This window comes from Malaclemys terrapin, chromosome 3, assembly GCF_027887155.1.
Source record: "Malaclemys terrapin pileata isolate rMalTer1 chromosome 3, rMalTer1.hap1, whole genome shotgun sequence".
In the NCBI taxonomy this organism is placed as follows: Eukaryota; Metazoa; Chordata; order Testudines; family Emydidae; genus Malaclemys; species Malaclemys terrapin.
The window spans coordinates 104,435,429-104,457,444 of NC_071507.1; the positions used below are offsets into that span (position 1 = coordinate 104,435,429).

At 38.7% G+C, this 22,016-nt stretch overlaps 1 protein-coding gene across 10 annotated transcripts in view; it reads left to right on the plus strand.

Annotated features, from left to right (window-relative positions):
* The window catches only part of REPS1 (RALBP1 associated Eps domain containing 1), a 102,327-nt gene extending 82,343 nt beyond the window's left edge, over positions 1 to 19,984 (plus strand). For 7 of the 10 annotated variants that reach the window (XM_054021651.1, XM_054021646.1, XM_054021648.1 and 4 more), the window contains 8 exons: positions 6,146 to 6,218; positions 8,455 to 8,573; positions 10,290 to 10,354; positions 14,180 to 14,365; positions 15,054 to 15,149; positions 15,726 to 15,874; positions 16,579 to 16,684; positions 18,629 to 19,984. In XM_054021651.1, coding sequence (XP_053877626.1) covers positions 6,146 to 6,218; positions 8,455 to 8,573; positions 10,290 to 10,354; positions 14,180 to 14,365; positions 15,054 to 15,149; positions 15,726 to 15,874; positions 16,579 to 16,684; positions 18,629 to 18,697 — 863 coding nt within the window. In that variant the 3' untranslated portion in view covers positions 18,698 to 19,984. The remainder of the gene's footprint in view (positions 1 to 6,145; positions 6,219 to 8,454; positions 8,574 to 10,289; positions 10,355 to 14,179; positions 14,366 to 15,053; positions 15,150 to 15,725; positions 15,875 to 16,578; positions 16,685 to 18,628) is intronic. The other 3 variants (XM_054021647.1, XM_054021649.1, XM_054021655.1) reach the window with 2 other exon arrangements.
* Positions 19,985 to 22,016: the final 2,032 nt, after the last annotated feature.

Sequence of the window (22,016 nt, forward strand, 5' to 3'; positions counted from 1 at the left end):
ATTTTCCTCAGACAAACAGATGTTTTGGAAGTGAAAGTAAGAGTCAAGCCTTCCCTTTGTTCATGTTCTTAGCTAGTCTATGCTAGCTTGATGGAAGAAACTAAACACTGATTTAATCCAAGTACAAGATAAAAAAAAATCGAAAGTATTGCAAACAAGATCTCAACTGTCTCAATTTAGTGGCACACCTGTATGAATGCATTCCATTTCCCCCCCCCCCACACCCAGGGCTTAAAGGCATTGAAATCAGTTACAAGGCTGTATCTATGGTTCTGTTTGTGGACGGCCAAAACACAATCCAAAAGATTGGTATCCTCAGCCCAAATCCGTGTGTGGCAGCCTACTGGACAAATCTGAAAGTGCTGGAAATCATTATGTGGGGAGAGAAATTCTACATCCTACAAGGCCTTAATAAAAGTAAAAGGTCTTGCAGCTCTGGATATACCAGGAAGAATTATTCCTGTAAAGAAGAGGGTAGTGGAATAAAAGAAAATAGGTCAGTTAATGGCCTGATGTTCTGCTGAAGTTGGCTGTCTCAAATCCAAGACCATTCTCAAACACTGGAAGCCTATTCCTTTCCCAGGAGAAATTGTAAAATGCCATTACAAACAAATAAATATAGAAAATAATTTGGAAGGTTATGCTAATCTATATACCTCAAGAAACCAGTTAATGCAATTGGAACTGATTGTCTCTTATATTGTGACACACAAATTGTGAGACGGTCTCTTTAAGGATTTTTTTCTTATCATGGACTAGCAGATGAGGAGGGGGATCAGGTAGCCCAGGGAGGTTACCTTATCCCTTTCTGAGGAATTTATAGAGCTGCGCATCACCATAGTGTCTGAGCACCTTCCACATGAAATGAATAGCAAGGTCCCTAGTGAACTAAGTGGAGCCTGTAGCTTGTCTCCCTTTTTCAGAGTAAAAATTCTACTTGAGGACTTTATTTTGTTTAGTTTTTGGTTGATTTGTGGGGTAGCTTTTTGGGCCGGGAGCGAGGAAGGAGTCATTTGGGGAGGAGTGTAGTGTATCAGAGGGGTAGCCGTCTTAGTCTGAATCTGTAAAAGGCAACAGAGGGTCCTGTGGCACCTTTAAGACTTGCATCTTATGAATTGGGCGTGCACCCACGAAAGCTTATGCTTCAATACTTCTGTTAGTCTTAAAGGTGCCACAGGACCCCCTGTTGCATTTGGGGAGGAGGGAGTATTGTTCTTGCTGTGGTAAATATACTTGGTCTAAGAGGAAAATTCTGCAGTTTCCTATGGACAATCAGATGGGACTTAGCTGTCTTCTGGAAGTTTGTTTCATAGCCAGATCTCCTTGACTGAGAGTGCTTTTTTCTTAGCTCTCAAGTGCTTCCTCCTGGGCTTTGTGGTCTGCATTTCCCTAGAGGAGTGCAACTCTCTTGGTGATTCACAGATCAGATTCAGTCTTTAATGTATCTGGGGCTTGAACCATAAACTTCTTTGAAGATCAGAACCAAGACCTTAAACTGGCATCTGAAAATGACTGGGAACCTGTGGAGGGACTCAAGCAAGGGTCTGATGTGCTCACGGAAGCCTAGACCATGGAGGTTCTTGTGCATTTTCACATTCAGCTTCAGCTGCAGGGAATTTCAGTAATCCTGTCTAGAGGTAATGATTGCATGGATAACTGTGGCCAGGTCCACATTCAAAAGGAAGGGATGAAATTTCCCAACAAACAGGAAGTGAAAAGATCTTTTTAGACACTACCATTGCTTGGTCGTCTCTCTCTGCACAGGTTACTTGATTGTACAGGGGAAGAGGATAAACCCTTTCTTTAGAAAGGGGTAGCTGGAGAAGAGGTTGGCTTGCAGTCTGCCTAGCCACTTGAACTCCTCTAGAGCTGGAATTGCAGAGTCACTACATGAGAAGAAGTGAACAAAAGTAATATTTGGAGCAAGGAGAAAATTGTCATTTTTCTCCAGGCTTTATTAAAAAAAAAAGGAAGGGAAAAAAAACCCAAAAGAGCTGAGCAGTGCTACATAAGAAAACCTTTCAGTAAGAAATTATTTTGAATCCATTACTTATTTAAATTAGGTTAAATTCTGCTTAAATCATGTAAGCTTTTGCTTTTGGGTTTAAGAAATTCTAGAACCATCAGATGTAGGGGGCATAGAAGATTTGCAGACCTGACTGCCATCCCAGGATATACTGGAATACCCTGGGGAATGGGGTAGTTGGTTACAAAGAAGCTGGTAAACAGACCTCTAGAACACAGCTTTTTTCCTCCCTGAACTGGCTATTGCCTACCTGAAAATAAAGTGGTCTCTCTGGAAATACATTCCTGCAGTACTTCCCTTTTAGAAAGTTTTACTCAGACCAGTAGAAAACTAGCATGGCCGACAGAATTAGGAAAATTCTAAATGATGTGCAAGAGTGGACTTTTGCAGAGTTATGTTTCTCCATCCTTATAGGAGTTGCTCACGCTCCTCCAGTGTCATCAAGGGAAGGGAAGTACTATTGCAGTTAATTGTATAATGCCCAAATTGCCTTATCCAAACATACACCTCTACCCTGATATAATGCTGTCCTCAGGAGCCAAAAAATCTTACCGTGTTATAGGTGAAACCGTGTTATATCGAACTTGCTTTGATCCATCGGAGTGCGCAGCCCCACCCCCCCAGAGCACTGCTTTACCGCGTTATATCCAAATTCGTGTTATATCGGGTCGCGTTATATCAGGGTAGAGGTGTATTTAGAAGTAACCATTCTATTACAAAAAATCCAGTAACTTTCTGTTGGAGTGACAAAGCAAGTTTCTTGCCCAGAGAGGTTTACCATCCTTTACTGCTCTTCTCTATAGATATCTGGTTGACTAAGAGGCATCTTGGACCTTGAGTGGCTCCACAAACATACTCAATACACCAGGCTTAAGATACAGACCACTTCATCCTCTATGTAGCTAGCTTATATTACAACACTTCTCTCATTTCTGTAGACTTGAAGGAGGCTTCCTTACATATAGTTGCCTTAAGACCAGGGTCACATCAAAATAATGTAGTTCCATTTCACTCTGTGCCATGTAGAGTATTCATGAATGTATTCGATACTCGGGTAGGACCCCCCCCAAACTGAGGTTCTATATTTTTGTCCATTATTTCTTATCCTGATATGAGACAGAATAAAGGAATTGGTGTTGAAAGTGGTATCAGACGTAGCAGTTCAGTGACAATGGTTCATTCTATCTATACCCAACCCAGAAGGTTAATACTCTTCTATGGATTTATGAAAACTAAGTGCTATGCCAGTTGATCATTTCAAAGATCAGAATGAAGATAATCTACAGGTTTCCTCTGTAAGATGTATAAGAAGCTTTTATAAAGCAAGGGAACTTGGTCCGTTGAGCACGGATAGTGGTTGGCAGTCTACTTCACCTTGTGAGCAGAGGTTTTTGCAAGAACTTCGAAAGATCACCACTTCATCTAACGTTTACAATGCCACAGAATATTAATACAGTTTTCCAAGCTTGCACAGACATTGTCTTTGCACACAGGGTTCTTCAAGAAATGGTTGGACTCTGAACCAATGTTTTAGAGGTGTGTTACCACTCTGGATGGGGGGGAGGGAAGGGGAGTGCTATTGAAGGTTCTTACCTGTCAATATTTCTTAGAAACTTGAATGCACCTTGATCCAGGCGATCCTCGGTTTTTAAAGGATATATATATTTGGATATCAACATTTTCATTCTGTACATAGTTCCCACACTGAGCAGGTTTTCCTTTTTTACACCCATACATATCTAAATGTTTTGCTCTGCATAGAATTTTTTTCTATTTTTGGAGCTGAAACTAAGTACAGTGATGCCTCTGGCTGCCTCCTTACTCTATGATAAGGGACTCAGCCCATCTGCACAGGGTACGGGGACCTGCAGTCGTCTTTTAAAACAAAAACTGACCGGTGAGAATATCTTAATGTAAAGATACCATCTCTGTAGTATTCTCACCTCTGGGTCTGAGCTCACCAGTGAGACAGACAGAAGTGCAAACTTAGTTTTTTGGGGCATAGCTTCCAAAAGAGTAATCCTCAGATCATTAGCCTGAGTTGACTTTAACAGTTGATCACTGGGCCTCTGTCTGTACCACCCAGTTTCTCTCTAGTTCCTGCTAGGTAGCTTCACCACTGAAGCATCCTGCAATATATTTTCCACCAGGAATTCCAGCACAGTCCCCAGTATCCTTTGGTCTCAGTGTTTGAGGTCAACACTACACACTTATAGCTTGTTGGAGGCTACACAACACCTCTATGAAATGAGTGGATGCCTTTCTATAGAAGGCAATGAAGTCAAAGGCCACCCTTCGTTCTTTTTAGTCTGTCTTGTCCTTCTGGTCCATCTCTGAAGGGAGGGAAGATATGCCTCACTTAAAAAGCAAGCTTTTATGTCAGCAGCTGACTTCTAAAGTGCTCAGGGCACTCTGCCTCTATATCAGCAGCAACATAAAGATTTTAATTTTCCTTTCAATGAGCACCAAACGTTTTTAAGGGTTCTAGAATATATTGCTAGCCAGAGTTTGCCAGGAACTCCTGTTTTTTGGAGCCATACTGTAACCTTTTGTCCTGGGTATAATGTGGGTCCTAACCTAATTTTTTGGCTCTACGGAATGTTTTTCTTAAAGTCCTATTGAATCCCTCCTCTTACTCAGCCAAGAATGCTTTTGAACATACTCTGATTTGTGAAAAATACTATTGGAAATCCAGACTCATGCCAGTGAGATAGGTGGGATTTTATTCTACATGCTTCCTGGTAATTAAAGATGAGGAAACTTCTGTGTCATGGATCTCAGGGACCCAAATTGGTTTTTGGCCAGAGAAATTCTAGATAGGCATGATGCATCCTGGAGGAGCTCTTCTAATTAATGCTGATGCTTAAAATGGTAGATAGAAAAAGATTTGAGCTATAAACAGGGAAATGTGGATCTCTTTACCTGTTCTTCATCAGCTTCTTGACCTCTGAGATTAATTTAGACTAACTTCATCCAACTACATTTGTCAGTTATTTTGGCATCTCATGAACCAGTTGACCAGTGTCACTGTATCACCTTGTTTTCAGGTTCTTGTGGGAATTGACTCTTTTTTGGAAGCCGTTTGTGTCATGAGAGATTAATATATTCTGCCAAAGATACTACTAACTCAGAAGGAGACTTCATTATCTGAGACTCCATTTTCTTAGGTGGGCATCGACTTTTCTAACCTCAGGTCATAGCAAGTCTCATGCTGTAGTGATTATTCATTGTAAACCACGCTTCACCAGAATGAAGTCGTGCTATGGACTCATCTGAGATTCTCCTCAAGGTGGTGATGGAATTCCACCTTAATGAGCTAGTTTTGCCAATTTGTTCCACATTCACATGTGTGAGAGCCTTTTCTGTCTGCTTGAGAAGTTTTTAGTGGTTCTACTCTGAGCTACTTAGATCCTGACAGTCAACCCAACTTGACAAATGCCCAAGGCAGTGCTATCACGTAAGAGGATTGTATCTAAATATTTCTGTGGTTGCATCTCACGTTGCTGCAAATTGACTAGGCTAAAGCTGGAAACCCATGTCAAAGTTCATTCAGTCCAAGATATAGCTGCTGCCCTGCTTCAGGTTTGTTTCCCTTCTCAGATACATGTCAGGGCAGTTACATGGTCCTGATCTCTCTACGTCTTAAAAAGGTTTTAATTGATTTGGCCTCTAGGAAGGAATTCTGCTTCAAGTCTCCGTCCTGCAGAAACTGTTCACAAAATAGAGGAAACTATACTCGTTACCTGCTTGTTTTTGTCATCTGATGTATTTTAAAAGGTTCTGAAGTGATAGGCCTGATTCTTAGGTCTTACTCCATCTTTTAAAAACAAAATACACCAACTTGTTCACAGAGTGGGCATTGTCTTAGTTTGTTCTGCCAACGACTGTATTATTGTTACTTTCTTTGGGGACATTCAGTTACTTTGACTCAAGGTTAGAATCCTGCCCAGATGGTATCTTACAGGGAAGTACAACAATAAGGTACATATTTCTTTTTTGGACTTGAAATAATCTTTTCTATTGCTGCGTAGGTAATATAACCTGTTGCTGTTTTTAGCATAATTAAATTATGATAAATGAACACTACGAAAATGAAATTTTGTACTTTCATTCTACCAGCAGATGGTTACAGCAGTTCAGACTCCTATACTTCAGATCCAGAGCAGATTGGAAGCACTGTAACTCGGCAACGGTCAGTAGAGTAGTAACAAGAAATATTAAAGGTTATAAACACACTTCCTCCCTCCCAAATGATCTTTTTGGCTGTTTAATAACTAGCATTTAAAAGGCTAAATAAAGATTTATGGTGGCCATTATTTTAACAATCAAAAGTGTAGGCAACCTGTTCCCTAGTGATATATGGTAGAAGTGTATCAGTTTGCCCTTAATATGTATAAAGTTAAAATTTCTGGTGCAGCAGAACAGCACTGCTTCATTACAGTGGCAAGCCTGGAATTGGCTAGTCAGTTATTATTCCATGTTCAGTCATGAGAACATTCTACTTGATAAATCCAGAGAAGAGCAACAACAATGATTAAAGGTCTAGAAAATATGACCTCTGAGAGAAGATTGAAATAATTGGGTTTGTTTAGTCTGAAGAAGAGAAGACTGAAGGGGGACGTAAGTTTTCAAGTACACAAAAGGTTGTTACAAGGAGGAGGGAGAAAAATGGTTCTCGTTGTCCTATCCTCAGAGGTTAAGCAGCAATGGCTTAAATTGCAGCAAGAGTGGTTTAGGTTGGACATTAGGAAAAACTTCCTAACTATCAGGGTAGTTAAGCACTGGAATAAATTGCTTAGGGAGGTTGTAGAATCTCCATCATTGGACATTTTTAAGAGCAGGTTAGACAAACACCTGTCAGGGATAGTCTAGATAATACTTAGTCCTGCCTTGAGTGCAGGGACTGGACTAGATGACTTCCCAAGGACCCTTCTGGTTCTACTATGTTATGATTTACTAAATAAGAACATCATATATAAAAGAGGATTTTAAAAGCGCTGAAAATCTCCAGTATGGAGGGGAGACTTTGTATAGTAGGACTGGAAATCAGTGTTGCTGTTAAACAGCATAGGATCAGTTTCAAAGTTATATCTTAAAACTAAAATAATTAGCGTGACTTCATGTAGTAAACATTATGAAAACTGTTAAAATAACCAGAAAGGGTTTGTAAATAACTTGTAGTGTTTTCCAGTGTTAATTGCAAAGCTGATTCTTTGTCTACTTTTATATAAATCTTTACGCTACTGAGATGGTGGTTTTTGTTGATGTAGCCATCTTGTTGTTGAGGAGGTGATGTTGCTACACAGACAGGAAAACCCCCTTCCATCGGTGTAGGCTGCATCTACATCGCGGGGTTATGCTGACATGGCCTCTGTAGTATAGACTTACCCCCAAGTTTCTTTTTTTAATGAGTGCACCAAAAGTACTCTAGACAAAAAATCTCATTCAGATAGTACTACAGCAACATAAGACTTCATCTCTCTTTAACCTCATTCCGAGTTTGGGCTTATCAAACGGGGGTTGTGACTCCTCAAGGGGTTGCGAGCTCTCAGCCTCCACTCCCAAACCTTGCTATGCCTCCAGCATTTATAAGAGGGTTAAATGTTTAAAAAGTGTTTTTAATTTATAAAGGGGATCACACTCAGAGGCTTGTTGTGTGAAAGGAGTCACCAATACAAAAGTTTGAGAACCACTGCCTAAAAGGTGTAAATCTTTGCAGGATCTGCATCTGCATTTGGATCTTGACATTACTAATTATGTCTTGCATTTGTAAGAGCTTAAAATTCATGCAAAATAACAAAACACCCAAGAATACGGGCAGTATTTCTCAAGATCCTAAACAAATGAACTAGGTAATAGAAACTTCAGATGGAAAAGCTAGCATTCACATCTGCAAACATATACTGACTCTACCTCAGCTTGATCATGCTCAAGGCTGACTTGTATATGAGTGAGGCAGAGCCACCAGAAATTCCATTTTCTTTACACCATCCCACTTAACAGTAGAAAACGATTCCTATTCAGGCTATTGACAGAAACTTGCATGTTTCACAAAAGTCCTGATCATAATGACTTCCAGTCTAGGTTGGATATTGCATACCTTCTCCTGAATTAACACTTGGGATGTCTACTGTCCGACACTATAGGCTTCCACAAACGTAAACAGTAGGTAATAAGAGTGCAATAAGGAGGGCTAATATGGATTTTGAAGAGGAAATAAAGGTATAAAAACAAATTCAGTTATCAGAAGTGGGAAACACCAGTCTCTTGATTTAAAAAACTAAATTTGGCTGGGGGAAAAGGAGCTGGTAGCAGCTATTAATCTTGAAACAAGATTTCTTCATATAGATGTTTTGAATTGCACTTTGCAACTGAATTTCTACTGTTCTGGCTGTCTAAGCCTCTACAGAGGTTTACTTGTTTTGCAGGTCACATTCAGGAACATCTCCAGAGAACACTGCACCACCCCCACCCCCTCCTAGACCTCATCCTTCACATTCTCGATCATCATCTTTAGATATGAACAGATCCTTTACAGTTACTCCAGGTAGGTATATTATACGTCCATGTGTTTGCTACTTTTAGTACATATTTATCTTAAAAAAAAAAAAAAAAAAATTTCTCTGGAGAAAGTGTTCTATTTATTTTTAAATAGACCACATAAGGTTTGAAGTGAAAGGCTTAAAGTGTTAAATCTAATTGCTTTTATTAAAATTTAACTCCCTTTTAAAGGAAAACAGTGGCTTAAACAACAACTTAATTAAAACAGTAAGTTCCTAGATAAAATGTCAGTACATGAGAGGCAGTGTAGTCAAGTGAATGGGAGCCACGAACCCCAGTGACCCAACTGAGGACTGCTCATTCCAAATTGAATGTGCTCAAAATTGAAGCAGATAGGAGTTCCTGACAGATGCAGATTCAGATGCAAAAGGGTGGTAATAGATTTATAGCCTCAGAGAATTCTTACAGGCAACTTACTGTTTGTTGACAGAGATGCTGTCTTTATAATTTCAGCTCATGATCTTAAAGCAATGTACAAATGTTTTTCTGCTGGGGAAAAAATCTGAGGTGTAGAGAAGGTTACACAACAAACTAATGATGTGAGGAGTAGAAGCCAGGTCTGATTCTCAATCTCTTGCTCTGTCCTTTTGCCAATTTTGTGTTTGACCAAAGAGGCCACAGTATCGTAGCCTTATCTGTAGTTATGGTTTGATTTAACCGGTTACCTGCCTCAAGGTGAGCGCTTACACCTACTTTAATCTGTGAGTGTTCAGCCCACAAGATTGACTATAGCGGAGAGGTTATCAACAGAAGGGGGACCCCATGGTGCACAACCGAGGCCATCTAGTGCTCGTTCTGTAATAATTTTTCTTAATAGCCAACCATACAATACACACTGCAGTCTGGTAAAGGAGACACCAATTCAGAACGTGTTATATTTGGATTACTCACACCATGCCTTGTTGAAAAACCCCAACTGTTAATAATCATCACCACCACCATCGTCATGCTGACGTCAATCTCTCCTCCTCCGCTCCCCCCTCCTCCCCCCGCACCCCATAGGGGCACAGGCCAGGGTATAGCTTTTATGATGTGTTACACTGACACCCACTGGGCTTCATACATATTTAGGAAGGTTTTTACCCCTTTTTGTTGTTTGAATTTTCACTCCCCACTGCTTTTGAAGTGCCTTGTTTTCCATAGGTTAATTCATTAGTTCTCATACTCATTAACATTTGTCATCTTATCACCATAGTAACAGTAACATTAAGGACGTTTCTAACAGTTCACCCTGACTACCAACGGTTATCTTGTGGTCTCAACTAATCTCTAATAGACATTATTATCCAAACTCAGTAATTATTTTCAAAACATCAGGATTGTTTTGAACCTCAACCAGACACAAGTTTAGCAGGCTTATCATCAATTTACTTATACTAATTTATCTTTGTAATGTAGCTAACTTATCCTAAGGCCTAATTTGGCAATGCCTGAGAACTGTTAAGTATTAATTAATGTTGTATTTTACCTCTGTATCTTAAATATAGCTGACACCTTTTATCCTTGGCTACAGAACAATTGTGGTGTCACTCACTGAAGGACAGTCCTGGTTATGATAGCTTGTGCGCAGATAACACAGCTTATTTTCATGTTGGCAGAGTGGAAAACTAAACACGTTCATCATATTTGCAATGAGCATGTCCTAACCTATGGAAATAGCCCTGTCATCCAACTGTCATTCAGAACCTATGTCTCTTCACAGGACAACAACAAGCTGGAGTTGTTGCCTACCCCCCTGCAGTGCCTCCAAGACCACCGCCCTCACAGGTGAAGTTGACTTATTCTGTTAACACTTTTTTTTTTTAAATTAAATAGTATACCTAATTCTTTGGCCATGTGCGGTCTTTCAGTCTGTTGAATTTTTAACTTTACTCTAAAATACGGGCAGCAAGGAAGCACATAAGGCCGGTCTTTTGGAAACATTGCGGGTATGAATGTGTACCAGAGCTTTCAAGCCTAGGCTTCTGCCACCTTGCAGGGCTGCCCCAGGAAGATGGGGACCTGCTCCTAGGGAAGCAATGGACTAAAAGGAGACATTGAGGCCTGAAGTACTTTTCCCCTGAGGTCAAGGGGAAGTGTCTCTGGTCCAGGAGCCACATGGGTGGGGCGGGGAGGTGGGAGGCAGAAAGTAACAAACTTTTGAACACCCTTCCCAGAATAATTCCTTGGTAGCAGTACAGAAATATGCTACACAAATACTGTGGCATGAGTTGGGGGCGGTGACAGACACCCGTTGGCAGAGGGTCCCCCGTTCTTTGTAAACTCGCACCTGAAACCTGACAAACTCACTGCACCAAACACATGTCTGACAGGATATTTATCCATGAAGAGTAACATGTAAGCTATCTACTGAAAGCATGTAACTTGTCAAGACTCAAAATTGAGATGTATGTATGGGTAATATTTGTGGAGTAATGTATTTATCTAAAGTATGCTTTATGGACTTGGGGTAGAAATTAGTCACCTGAGTGATGTCTCAATGATGATCCATCCATTTAAGCAAGAGGGAGTTGCTAATCAGTCCCTAGTCAGCTGGCTAGGCAATGCAAGGTTCTATTGTCTGTCCTTGCCACATCCCAAAACAGTCAATGGAAAACCGTGAGAGACCATGATAAACAATCAAAACCATTTAAAGGTAGAAAATAAACGCTACAAGGCAGGAATTCACCCTGCCTGTTTTCAGTATGACATAGACCTGGTCTACGCTACAAGTTACTTGGTATAATTTACGTAACTCAGGAGTGTGAATAATCCACATGTAAGTTGTATTAACTTAAGCACCGATATAGACATTGCTATGTTGGCGGGAGAGCTTCTCCCACCAACGTAGCTACCGCCTCTCACCGAGGCAGGAGTTAAGCTCCCGTCAGCTTAGAGCATCTCCACCACAACTGCTGCATCAGTGCAGCTGCACTGCTGTAAGTGCTGTAGTGTAGCGAAGGGCACTGTGGCTCCATCACTGAGGAAATCCCTTAAGGAGCAGGGAGCTTCCATGAAAGCTTTTATCCTTGTCTCTGCTTTCACATCCTGGTTCTGGTGAAACCAGCCAGCTCTACAATGGGCTCATGTTTGTGGGGGGAGCCTACTTTATTATATAGGAAAGGTAACTGGATAAGTGTAAAATCATTTAATGATTCTGTTTTGTGTTGTAAACAGTTGCCACCATCATTTTCTCACTAGTTAAATCTTTATTCTTTCTCAAATAAATCTATTTTGATTAGAAGAGCTCACAAGTGCTGTGCTGACAGTAATGGTGGTTTAAGGTAAAACTGGTAAATTATGGTACACCGCACCTTTGATTGCAGAGGATCTGAAATTTCTGTGATTAGTCAATATTGGGCTGTATCACAGGGGAATGATTCAAAGGGATTCAGGGATTGCAGTGCAGGTATTGTTAACCTGCCTGGCAAAGGAAGAGCTGGCAGCATCAGGGAGCTGTCACCCAGCTACCACAAGAAAAGACTCCTCATTGGAGGCCAGGGTAACAAGGTGATTCATAGTTCTGGGTACCCTGAGAACCGTCACAGGTGGCATATACAGTTTTAAGTACTATGAAATTTTTGCTCACATTCACGTCTCCAGTACCTTGCTTTGTGGAAATTACTCACTTCCCTCTTCCTATTAGGGGAGTGCACAGTAGGGGCGGGGGGCGCGGTTCTGGAGCAGTGCATAAGCTGGATGGTGGTGCATGTGAGTAGCAAGTGTGAGAGTGTTGCCAAATGTTCTCAATAGATCAGGGAATCTTTTTTGGTTTATCTTGTGCATTTCACAGAATTATGGGAAGTCACTTCCAGTTATTGACTATTTATAGTCATTCTCCCGGATTAGTTTTGTGAGTATTTCACAAACCAATGGAGCGAAGAAAAACATTTTCAAAAATAGGGAATGCTGTTACAAAACCATCAAAAATGGCAAGTGGGGGAAGGGAAGGTGCAATAGCTGAAGCTACTTTTAACTCCTTTCTTTTAATTGACTAAGTTTCAGGTGAAGATGTCCCTTTAATATTTCAAGGCTCCTCAGTTAACTTGTGACAATGAACAATTAAAATTAGATTAAAGGAATATGTACTTTTCTTTTAATTGAAAAAAAAAAACCTTTAAATCTTAAAAAACCTCTAAATTGTTAGTCCTTTACTAATCAGGTACAACTCAGCTGAAAGCCAATTGAGCACAATATGAATTGCTCTTTCACTTTGAATTCAGGTTTGACTCTGTTTTGTATTTGTTTACCTCATTCATAAGATTGTGTAGCTTCATATTTTGTCCCAAATAGTAATGAAATCTGAACATGAGGCAGTATATCACCTGTGGGCCAGTCCTGTCTCCACTTCCAAGCCTAAATAACCACCTGAAGCCAAAAGTGTGGGTTGACCCTGACTGGCTAAAACAAATACAATTTAAAAATGTTTTGATGTGCACTTCGTCATGTTGTTAATTAGCATGTCACAGTAAAAAGGTTTTATCTACTTTACTATCAGCCACCCACCTTACTTTAAATATTAAAGTACATTAACCTTGAGACTGGGATAGAGGATAGAAGAAAAAGAGACTTTTCAATTTGCCTTCCCCAAAGTGACAAGCTACTCTTCTAGAAGTAGCAGTTTATATCAGTAAATATAAATTGGGAATCATTCATTATGCTTAGTTTTTGTTTTTTCTTATAGGAATTGAGTTGAAAGGGGTTGTTGCAAACTAATCCTAAAAGAATGCTTAATTTCTTAGAGATGACACAGAAAGGGGTCAAAAAGTCTTAATACTAAGATCAGTTGTTAATAAACATGTATATTTAAAATAGGAGACAGTATAAAGGTTATACTTCCCCTAATAATTATCCTTCATATTTCTACTTCTCGGGGGGAGAGCATTGTATAATTCCCAAACTATTTTTAAAAAAAAGGTTAAAATTAACAAGCTGTAGGCTAAAAAGCCACAAGATACATCCGGGAGTGCTTTAAATGATTGGTGTGCTACTTTTATGCTTGAAGGCACTCTTCCATTGGTATCAGTCACAACTCTCCCAAGCAATGAACCAACATTTTGCTCCAGTACACCTTGGTATTGCTGCAGGGTTTCTCCTCTCTCACACTGTTCAATTCTGAAATGTTGTGTAGCCTTTAGCCTCCAATATTCCATCTGCCTTTTTTTTGTCTTTCACCTTCCTACTGTTTCAGTTGAGCTCCAGAAGAGCACTTTGGAGGAAGGGTAGGTTTTATCCGTTCAAAGAGATGTACACTTGGAAAAATGGACAACAAAACAGTTTAGGAGAAAGGAAAGAAGTTTAACTTTACCACTGATAATTTTTGTACCATTAATAATGGGCGACCAAAGTGTTCTGCCCCTTCTTACAAATGTAGTCATTTTGTACTTGTATGATAAGAAGCATGTTTGTTCCAGTGACAGGACAGAAACTTCCAAGCGTTATTACAAGTCTAAACAAAGGCACCTATTTCTGCAGTAATACATTAATTAAATAATTGTCCTTGGTTAGCATTCTTGCATAAACTCTTGTTTGGACAAGATTTTGCTCCTATGTTATGTCAGTTATTTCAGGAACACAGTATTAGTAATTACTGTCATCTTTGTTTTGCTATAGGGTGCAGGTCCTCATGTGCATCGTTCAGTGGATGCTGAAAGCCTAATAACGCATACCAGTACCTCACCTCAGCAAATACCAGAACAGCCAAATTTTGCAGACTTCAGCCAGTTTGAGGCATTTGCTGCATCAGGTGTAAATGAAGAGGAGGAGGAGGAAATTGAAACACATTCAGAAGTCTTACAGGTCAGCGTAAATGGATATAGTGTAAACCACTTAGTGTTATACACTGGTGTACCTTGCTAGTTATACCCAGTAGACCTTGCTTAAATCGCTTCCTGCCTGTTTCCCTGTCCACTGTTTGTCTGTCAAGCCTGTTCTGTTTGTAAACTCTTTTGGGCAGGTACAATCTTATTGTGTGTGTGTTTTTTGTATAATGCCTAGAATAATGGGGCCCTGATCTTTGTTGCAGGCCTTTGAGTTACTATAATATAAATAATATGTAACATCTGATTTAGATCAGAAGAGTTTCACATAAGTCTTTATAATTTGGTCGTCTCTTTATACTTAGGTTAGCTCCAGTAGCAAGAGGTTATAATTTACAGTCCAACAATCCTCTCTTGTTGCTGCCTCTCATGAAACGTAACTTTCCTACATGTCTCTGGTGATGTGATCTTATTGCAGATCAGAAATAGTGAGAGTAGTGTGGTGTAGAGATTTACTAAATGGTGCTGATAATCAGCTACAGCCCTTTCTCTCCATACCTGAGCCTTTAAAGAGGACTTGTGCTCACATAAGAGACTTGAGAATGTAAACTGTGTTCATATAACCGGAGAACATACCAGTATGACACACCTGGCTATCATCTTAATTGTAACAGAATTAAATATTTGCGGAACTGTACAGAGTTTCTAAACTGTCTCATTCTCTGTAGGTTGAAAAACCCTCTGATTCTGCAGGCTCCCTTAGAGTTGCCAAAACAGATGGCAGAGTTGAAGACAAGGCAGCTGCTAGTGTCCCTGTTAATGCGGTATGTAAAATGAAATTTAAGGGGAAAATGTAGGTTTTAACATAGAAGAATGTGTATTAGAACAGTTGCCAGGTAGTGACTGCTACATCTGAGTTTGCAGAAGCTTCCATTTGAACTCAGTTTTCAAAAGCTCAGAACGTCTTGAAATATTTACATTTTTGGCTAAAATATTATATGCTTGCTGGGCTGGTTCCATCTAAAATTATGACATTAGAAGCTCACTTTAATGAAGGTAGATTGCTTACATGTAATGATCAGATTGTTACCAAAATTGATTCATACAGGGGTTATTTTTAGGATTTTAGTCCATAGGGAACAGATGGCTGGAGTCGTTATTTTATTTTTATATAATATATATCCATCCCAAGGTCAATTACTACTCCCTTGAGGTGAGTTATTCTCATGCAGTTTTTCTGATGCTACCTGAGAACTCAGGTAGACCTGTTATGAGTCAATGTTCTCAGAACTCATACAGTAAATAAATTAATTTCACAGAAAGTTTTGCACTGCCAGTTAATTTGAGTACAAATATAATTAATTGTGATGTGTGCTTATGGGCTGCTTTTTGCCTCCCAGGGAAAAGGCACCACACCTCTTGCTCCACCACCAAAGCCTATTCGCAGAAGGTTAAAATCAGAAGATGAGCTGAGACCTGAAGTTGAGGAGCATACACAGAAAACAGGTGTCATAGCTGCTGTTCTTGCTTCACAGCCATCTATCCCTAGGTAACCCAGGATGAGTATGAATACATCTAATATTGGGAAGTTCACATTGAAACAGCAAATAAAACTGTTAGCTTACGGAAGAGCTACAAGCAATTTTACAATGTGTTGAATAACTATTAGTGGCTGTAAGTCAGATATATAAAACTACTAAGGGAGTCAATATAAATATTAAAGGTTGAGATATACCTAATAAGGCAAATTGTTAGGATGAAAAACTTACTAACATTTTGCAAAATACATTGACTATCAAAAGTGCTCTGTAAATGTTAGTGTTGTATTGTTAATTTTGAATAAAGTTCGTGAGTACGGATGGTCTTGAACTTAAATGTGCAGTTTTCATATTCTCCTTTACCCTCAAGTCTATGCTAAACAAAATCAAATTAAAGTCAATCTGGTATTGTTTCAGTAGTCTGGAAGGTGTAAATTTATTATAGCAGTTTAAGAATGTAATTCATTGTCTTTGTTCTGTAGGAAACTGGTATGCAAAGCTTCTTTGCAAACAAGGCTAGTGTACTGTGTGTTCTAGTCTATAGAAAGGAAAATAAGTGGGAAGAGTCACTAAATTATGTAAAAAAGTGTCCTCTGTACAGCTCTTGTTGAGCCCTTTAAATAGGGACTAAGGAATTGAGTAGACTTATCAAAGTTATTTCTTGGTGTGCTTGGCAGTGAAAAGACTTACCAAAAAACACTTAATATATCCTCAGGTCCGTTGGGAAAGACAAGAAGGCAATTCAGGCATCAATTAGACGCAATAAGGAAACGAACACTGTTTTGGCCAGATTGAATAGTGAATTACAGCAACAGTTAAAGGTAATACCATCATTCTCTTTGTATGTCAGTTTCTGAGGAGTAAGCGTGTGCACATGTGTAGGCTGAAATAGCATAGTGATAGGGCCATTTAAGTACCAAGGTAGAGATCTGTATGTATCACCATTTGTGTGTTATATAGGGGAGGGCATAAGAGAGCTATTTAAAATGTTAAGCTGTTTTTATACATAAGTGAATAACTAGGTAGGCATTAGTACTGCTGAAAAGGATCTGTGGATCACAAATTAAATATGCACCAGTAATGTGGTACAGTTGCGAAAAAAGCTAATATTCTGGGTGTACTAATAGGAGTGTTTTATATAAGACATGGGAGGTAATTGTCTCACTGTACTTGACACTGATGAGGTCTCAGCTGCAGTAAAGTGTCCACTTTTGGGCACCACATTTAATGAAAGATGTGGCCAAATTGGAGACAGTCCAGAGGAGAGCAACAAAAATAAGTGTAGAAAACCTGACGTATGAGGAAACGTTAATAAATAAATAAACCTAAGCATGTTTAGTCTTGAGAAAAGATGATTGGGGAGACCTGATAAGTCTTCAGATATGTTAAGGGCTTTATAAAGAGAAAGGTGATTAATTGTTCTTCATGTCCCACTGAAGGAAGGATAAGAAGTAATCATCTTAATCTGCAGCAAGGGAGATTTGGGTTCAGTATTAGCAAAAACTTTATAAGGATAGTTAAGCACTGGAGTAGGCTTCCAAGGGAGGTTATGGAATCCCTGTCATTGGATGTTTTTAAGAACAAGTTGGACAAACACCTGACAGGGATTGGCTAGGTATACTTCGCCCTGCCTCAATGCAGGAGGCTGGAGTAGATGACCTCTCAAGGTCCCTCTCAGCCCTACATTTCTGTGAGTCTGTGATTACAGGAGATGGCTATTTGCAATGTGCTCTTGTGGAACTCTGAAAACAGAAGACAAGAAGATTAGTTTGTGTTGAAGTGTTTCTACAAGGTGCCTTCTTGTTTCTAATTATCTTGATATTACTGATTAACGTGCTCTTAAGTATAGCAAAAATAAGACTAGAACAGTTATTAACTTGTACACTTAATATCACTATTCTGAGATGACGGTATTAGGAAAACTAGCAAATGCACTTAGAAGTGCATTTGTGGTTTTTCCTCAGCCTTTGGGGTGGGGGGAAGGGGGAGAATCAAATCCTGAAACATGTTGATGAAATGTAAAACACGGATTAATTTCATGAGCATGTTATTGAGGGAAAAAAAGGCACAAAATATCTGAAATGCAAAAATTGCAATTCAGTAAATAAACACAAGAAAACGGTCACCAGTCTAACCTAATTAGTTAAATTGCTCACTGTCTTGTGCTTTACCTTTTGAATTTGTCTTTGGATGCCAATGTACTTTTACCTAATTTGTTTTTCAGCACCTCATCTTAGTTATGAATTTCATACTAAACCAATCCAAATGCTAAACACATTGAATTTATGCTATGCTGGCTAGATAGGAGTGCAGGTTATTTAGAAAACTGACAAGTCTGAATTCAAATCTGTATTATAGTTCTTTAAAGACAGTTGGGATGGGTGAAATTCACCAAAGACAAACTTCAAGTTCATGAAACTTTAACCAAGTGAAATTCTGCCTCACTCTCTTCTCCTGATTTTATTTGAAAATATATGTATAAATTCATGTCTACTTATCCTTGCCTAGTATTTGGGTGGCACAAAAAGCAATGCAGCCTGCTAAATGGCTTTATTTTTTAACAAAGGTCTCATTCATAGTGTGCAGAATTCACTAGCCGAGGCTCTGATTCAGCTGAAGGGAGGGGGTTCTTGTATTCTTTAGAGAACAACTTGAAGTGAATGCCCAAAGCTAATGCTAACATTTACCTTATTTTGATCACAGTAAGAATTTTTTCACAATGTTCTTTCACTTTGGACTGTAAATTGAAAATCTTTCCTTTCCAGGATGTTCTTGAAGAGAGAATCTCCCTGGAAGTCCAACTGGAACAGCTTCGACCCTTCTCTCACCTATAAGCCAATTGCCGTTAATTGTGAATTTACTAAATTTGGAAAGGGGGATTGGATTCAAAGCCTACTGAAAGACCCATTCATTCAGCTCAATGCGCTCTATTCAACATTAAATTTTGTGATTCTGTTCTGTCCAGTTTGTCCATCTTTGCATTTAAATATTTTAACTTCAGTCAAAAAAATCAGGATAACTTTTTTCCTTGAATGTTGTGTATCTTGGCACTGCCTCCCCTGCCATTTCCTTGGGAGTGCATGATCTTTCTGCTGGAGTTGAGTTTGCACAGTTTCAGTGGCCAAAACTTCAAATGGAATTAATTACCTAATGGTTTCTATATTTCATGTCAAAGAAAAGAACAGCTTATCAGTTAACTTTTAACATTAAAGCACACATATACCATAAATGCCTCTTACATTGCAGCATTTATTTTATTGTGTAAAACAGGAAAACTAATCTGGTATGTGAACCAAAATTGATCTCCCAAACCACCTTTCACAATTTAGCAAGTAATTCACAATTCCAGAAAGCCTGCCTTTTTTGCAATAAAGTAGCTCCCTCAGGCTGCCACAGAGTTTCTTGCAGGCTACCTTGCCATATCAGCTAAAATTGGTTATTTCATCTTTGTTTCATACTTTGTGCAGTATGTGACCAGATTGCCAGGTGTTCACATTTTTCCACTTACGATCTTGATTCAGCCGCATGCATATAAATGACCTATGGTACAACTGATACTATACGTAACAGACCTTCCTCGGTCATCTCTTCTGTGAAAAGAATTGGGTGTTAATTCCCAATGTATTGATTGCACATTTCTTGAGCACTACCTGTAAATGCATGCTTCACACATTACCTTTTATTAACAGATCATATCCACCAGTCTTTACTGTAACAGATTGTACTGTCAAGTAATGTGTCAATACCTCTCTGAACTTCTAATTCCCAGCCAAAAAATAAACAGTTTGTTTCTTAGGACTTCTGGGTTACCTTCTGTTACCTTGTCTCCAGGCCTTATTCTTCGGGCATATAGACAGGTTTCACTATTAACAAAAGTTCCCTGAGTGTATCCTGTTACTGGGGTTGATGTACTGTATTAGGTTTTGTTGTATATTGTATGATACACACCTTTTGATCTCATATGTAAATTTGCATTAATTGCTGACTAACAGCAGATATTCTATTTAATGGCTTCTTCTGGCTGTGGGATCATAGATGTTAAACCGCATGGATGTATCTCAGCAGAATCAGAACTAGCAATTGTGTGATTTTTACACCAATAAAACAGCACAATATTTTAATTTTGTTGATTCATCTTTAACTGGAACTTGTAACTCTCACAAATCTGCAGAAATATATTTTTTAATCTTTTTGATGGCAGTCACAAGGAGCAGCAGATCCCTTTGTTCTTCTAGTTTTCAGCTATTGGCCATCTTGGATTTTCTTGGTAAAGTGAGGCTAGCCTTCATTTATGTTAATATAGCCACACAAACTGTGTCTCGTTTCTAGACTACAAGCATAAGGGATGCAGTGTGGTGCAGGATCTGCCACTCACCTACTGGAAGACCTTTAGTAAGTCGTGTTACCTCTTTGTGCCTTAGCTTCCCCATCTGTAAAATGGGAATAATGATACTGACCTCCTTTGCAAAGCTCTCTGAGAGCTATTGATGAAAAGCGCTAAGGTAGAATGGATATTATCTTACATTTAGAAATAAACCTAGGCATCCTGTATAAAGGCAGAATGCTGCTACAGTGTAACTCTTGGGTGAAAGAAGGTCACTAATAAATTACATTAACTAGATTTCTGTGACAGTACCTTCTGAATGTAATCACACTAAATGGATCAGTTTAGAAGCCCTTGACCTTCCCTGCTTCATTGTTGGTTTTAAATTAGTTTCTTAACCACATTACCAATTGATTATTGAAAAGAACATTTTAAATCAAATTTTCCACTGTATATGCTATTTACTACTTGCAATTCTGTTTGGACAGTGAAAATAGATTAGTATGTTTCCCTTTCTGATTGCTATACATTGACAGGTTACTTGCAGTTGTTAAAAATACTGTGGGGGAATTTTACCACTTTTAACACTTGTTCCAGTTATATTTTTTGAAAATGTCATGGAAACATTACTGTTTTCTTTTGAACATATGCAAACTAGCATTCCTTAACACAGAAGTAATGAATTTCACACTGTGAAATGAAAGAAGTGGATCTTTTTATTTGCATGTAGGTGGATTGATTTCTATAATGAATAACTTGTTTAAAAAATAACTTGTTTAAAAAATAAACTGCCTATGTAGAAATCACACTTGCACAATATGTTGTCAATTAGTAGATTAAGTGTCAGACTAAATTTAGTGAAATCAGGTATAAGCAAAAAGGAGAAATGCAAGGCAACCCAGAAAAGTGAATAGTCTAAGATCACTTCACCATTGTAACTAATTATCAAGTAGCCAGGTAACACTGAAAGACCATATGCTGCACTTTCCAACTGGGTCCTCTGGTACAATCAAGGAACATGATTTTTTAAAAATTGTATGCATGTAATTGTCCATGCAGTTTCGTTTATAAAAATAGATTTAAAAAAAAAAATCATAAATCAGACATTCAGACCTTTGAATTAAATGTAAAAAAACTTTTACTTTCAAATCCTAAATGCATGTATGGATCTCAATGTCGCAAATCTTTGCAATGGAATCAACAAAATTGTACATCAAATACATCAAATTAAGAGCTTAATTGCAGTAATACCAGTTTTATATCTAGGCAGGAGAAATAGGATGACTGTTTTTTTGTTTTTTTTAAAGATTTCTTGTGATTTATTTTGATTGCTCATTATGTGAACTTTAAACCAAATTTTTAATTCAGAAAAAAAATCTGTACTATCTAAAGGGCTAGTTTAATTTCTCCTCTTCACTACAATCTTTTGTTTTAAGAACATCAAATTATGTGGTGGTCATCAACATTTAACTCCTCTAAAAAGTAATGTGGGCAGGATTTATATTCAATAAAAGGGAATTCTGTCTAATTCCTAATGGAAGTTGGTGGGATGCAAAACATACTGGTAATTGTTTTAATATTCCCTCATCAATCCCTTCTGTCTCCCATTTGTTTGTTCTAGCTACCTGTTGCATCTTGTTATAATTAGGGTGACCAGATATCCCGTTTTTATAGGGACAGTCCTTTTTGGGGGGACTTTTTCTTACATAGGTGCCTATTACCCCGCTACCCCGTCCCATTTTTTTCACAGTTGCTATCTGATCATCCTAGTTATAATCCTAGATTGATTGTGAGCTCTTTGGGCCAAAGATTCTCTATTTGTACAGTGC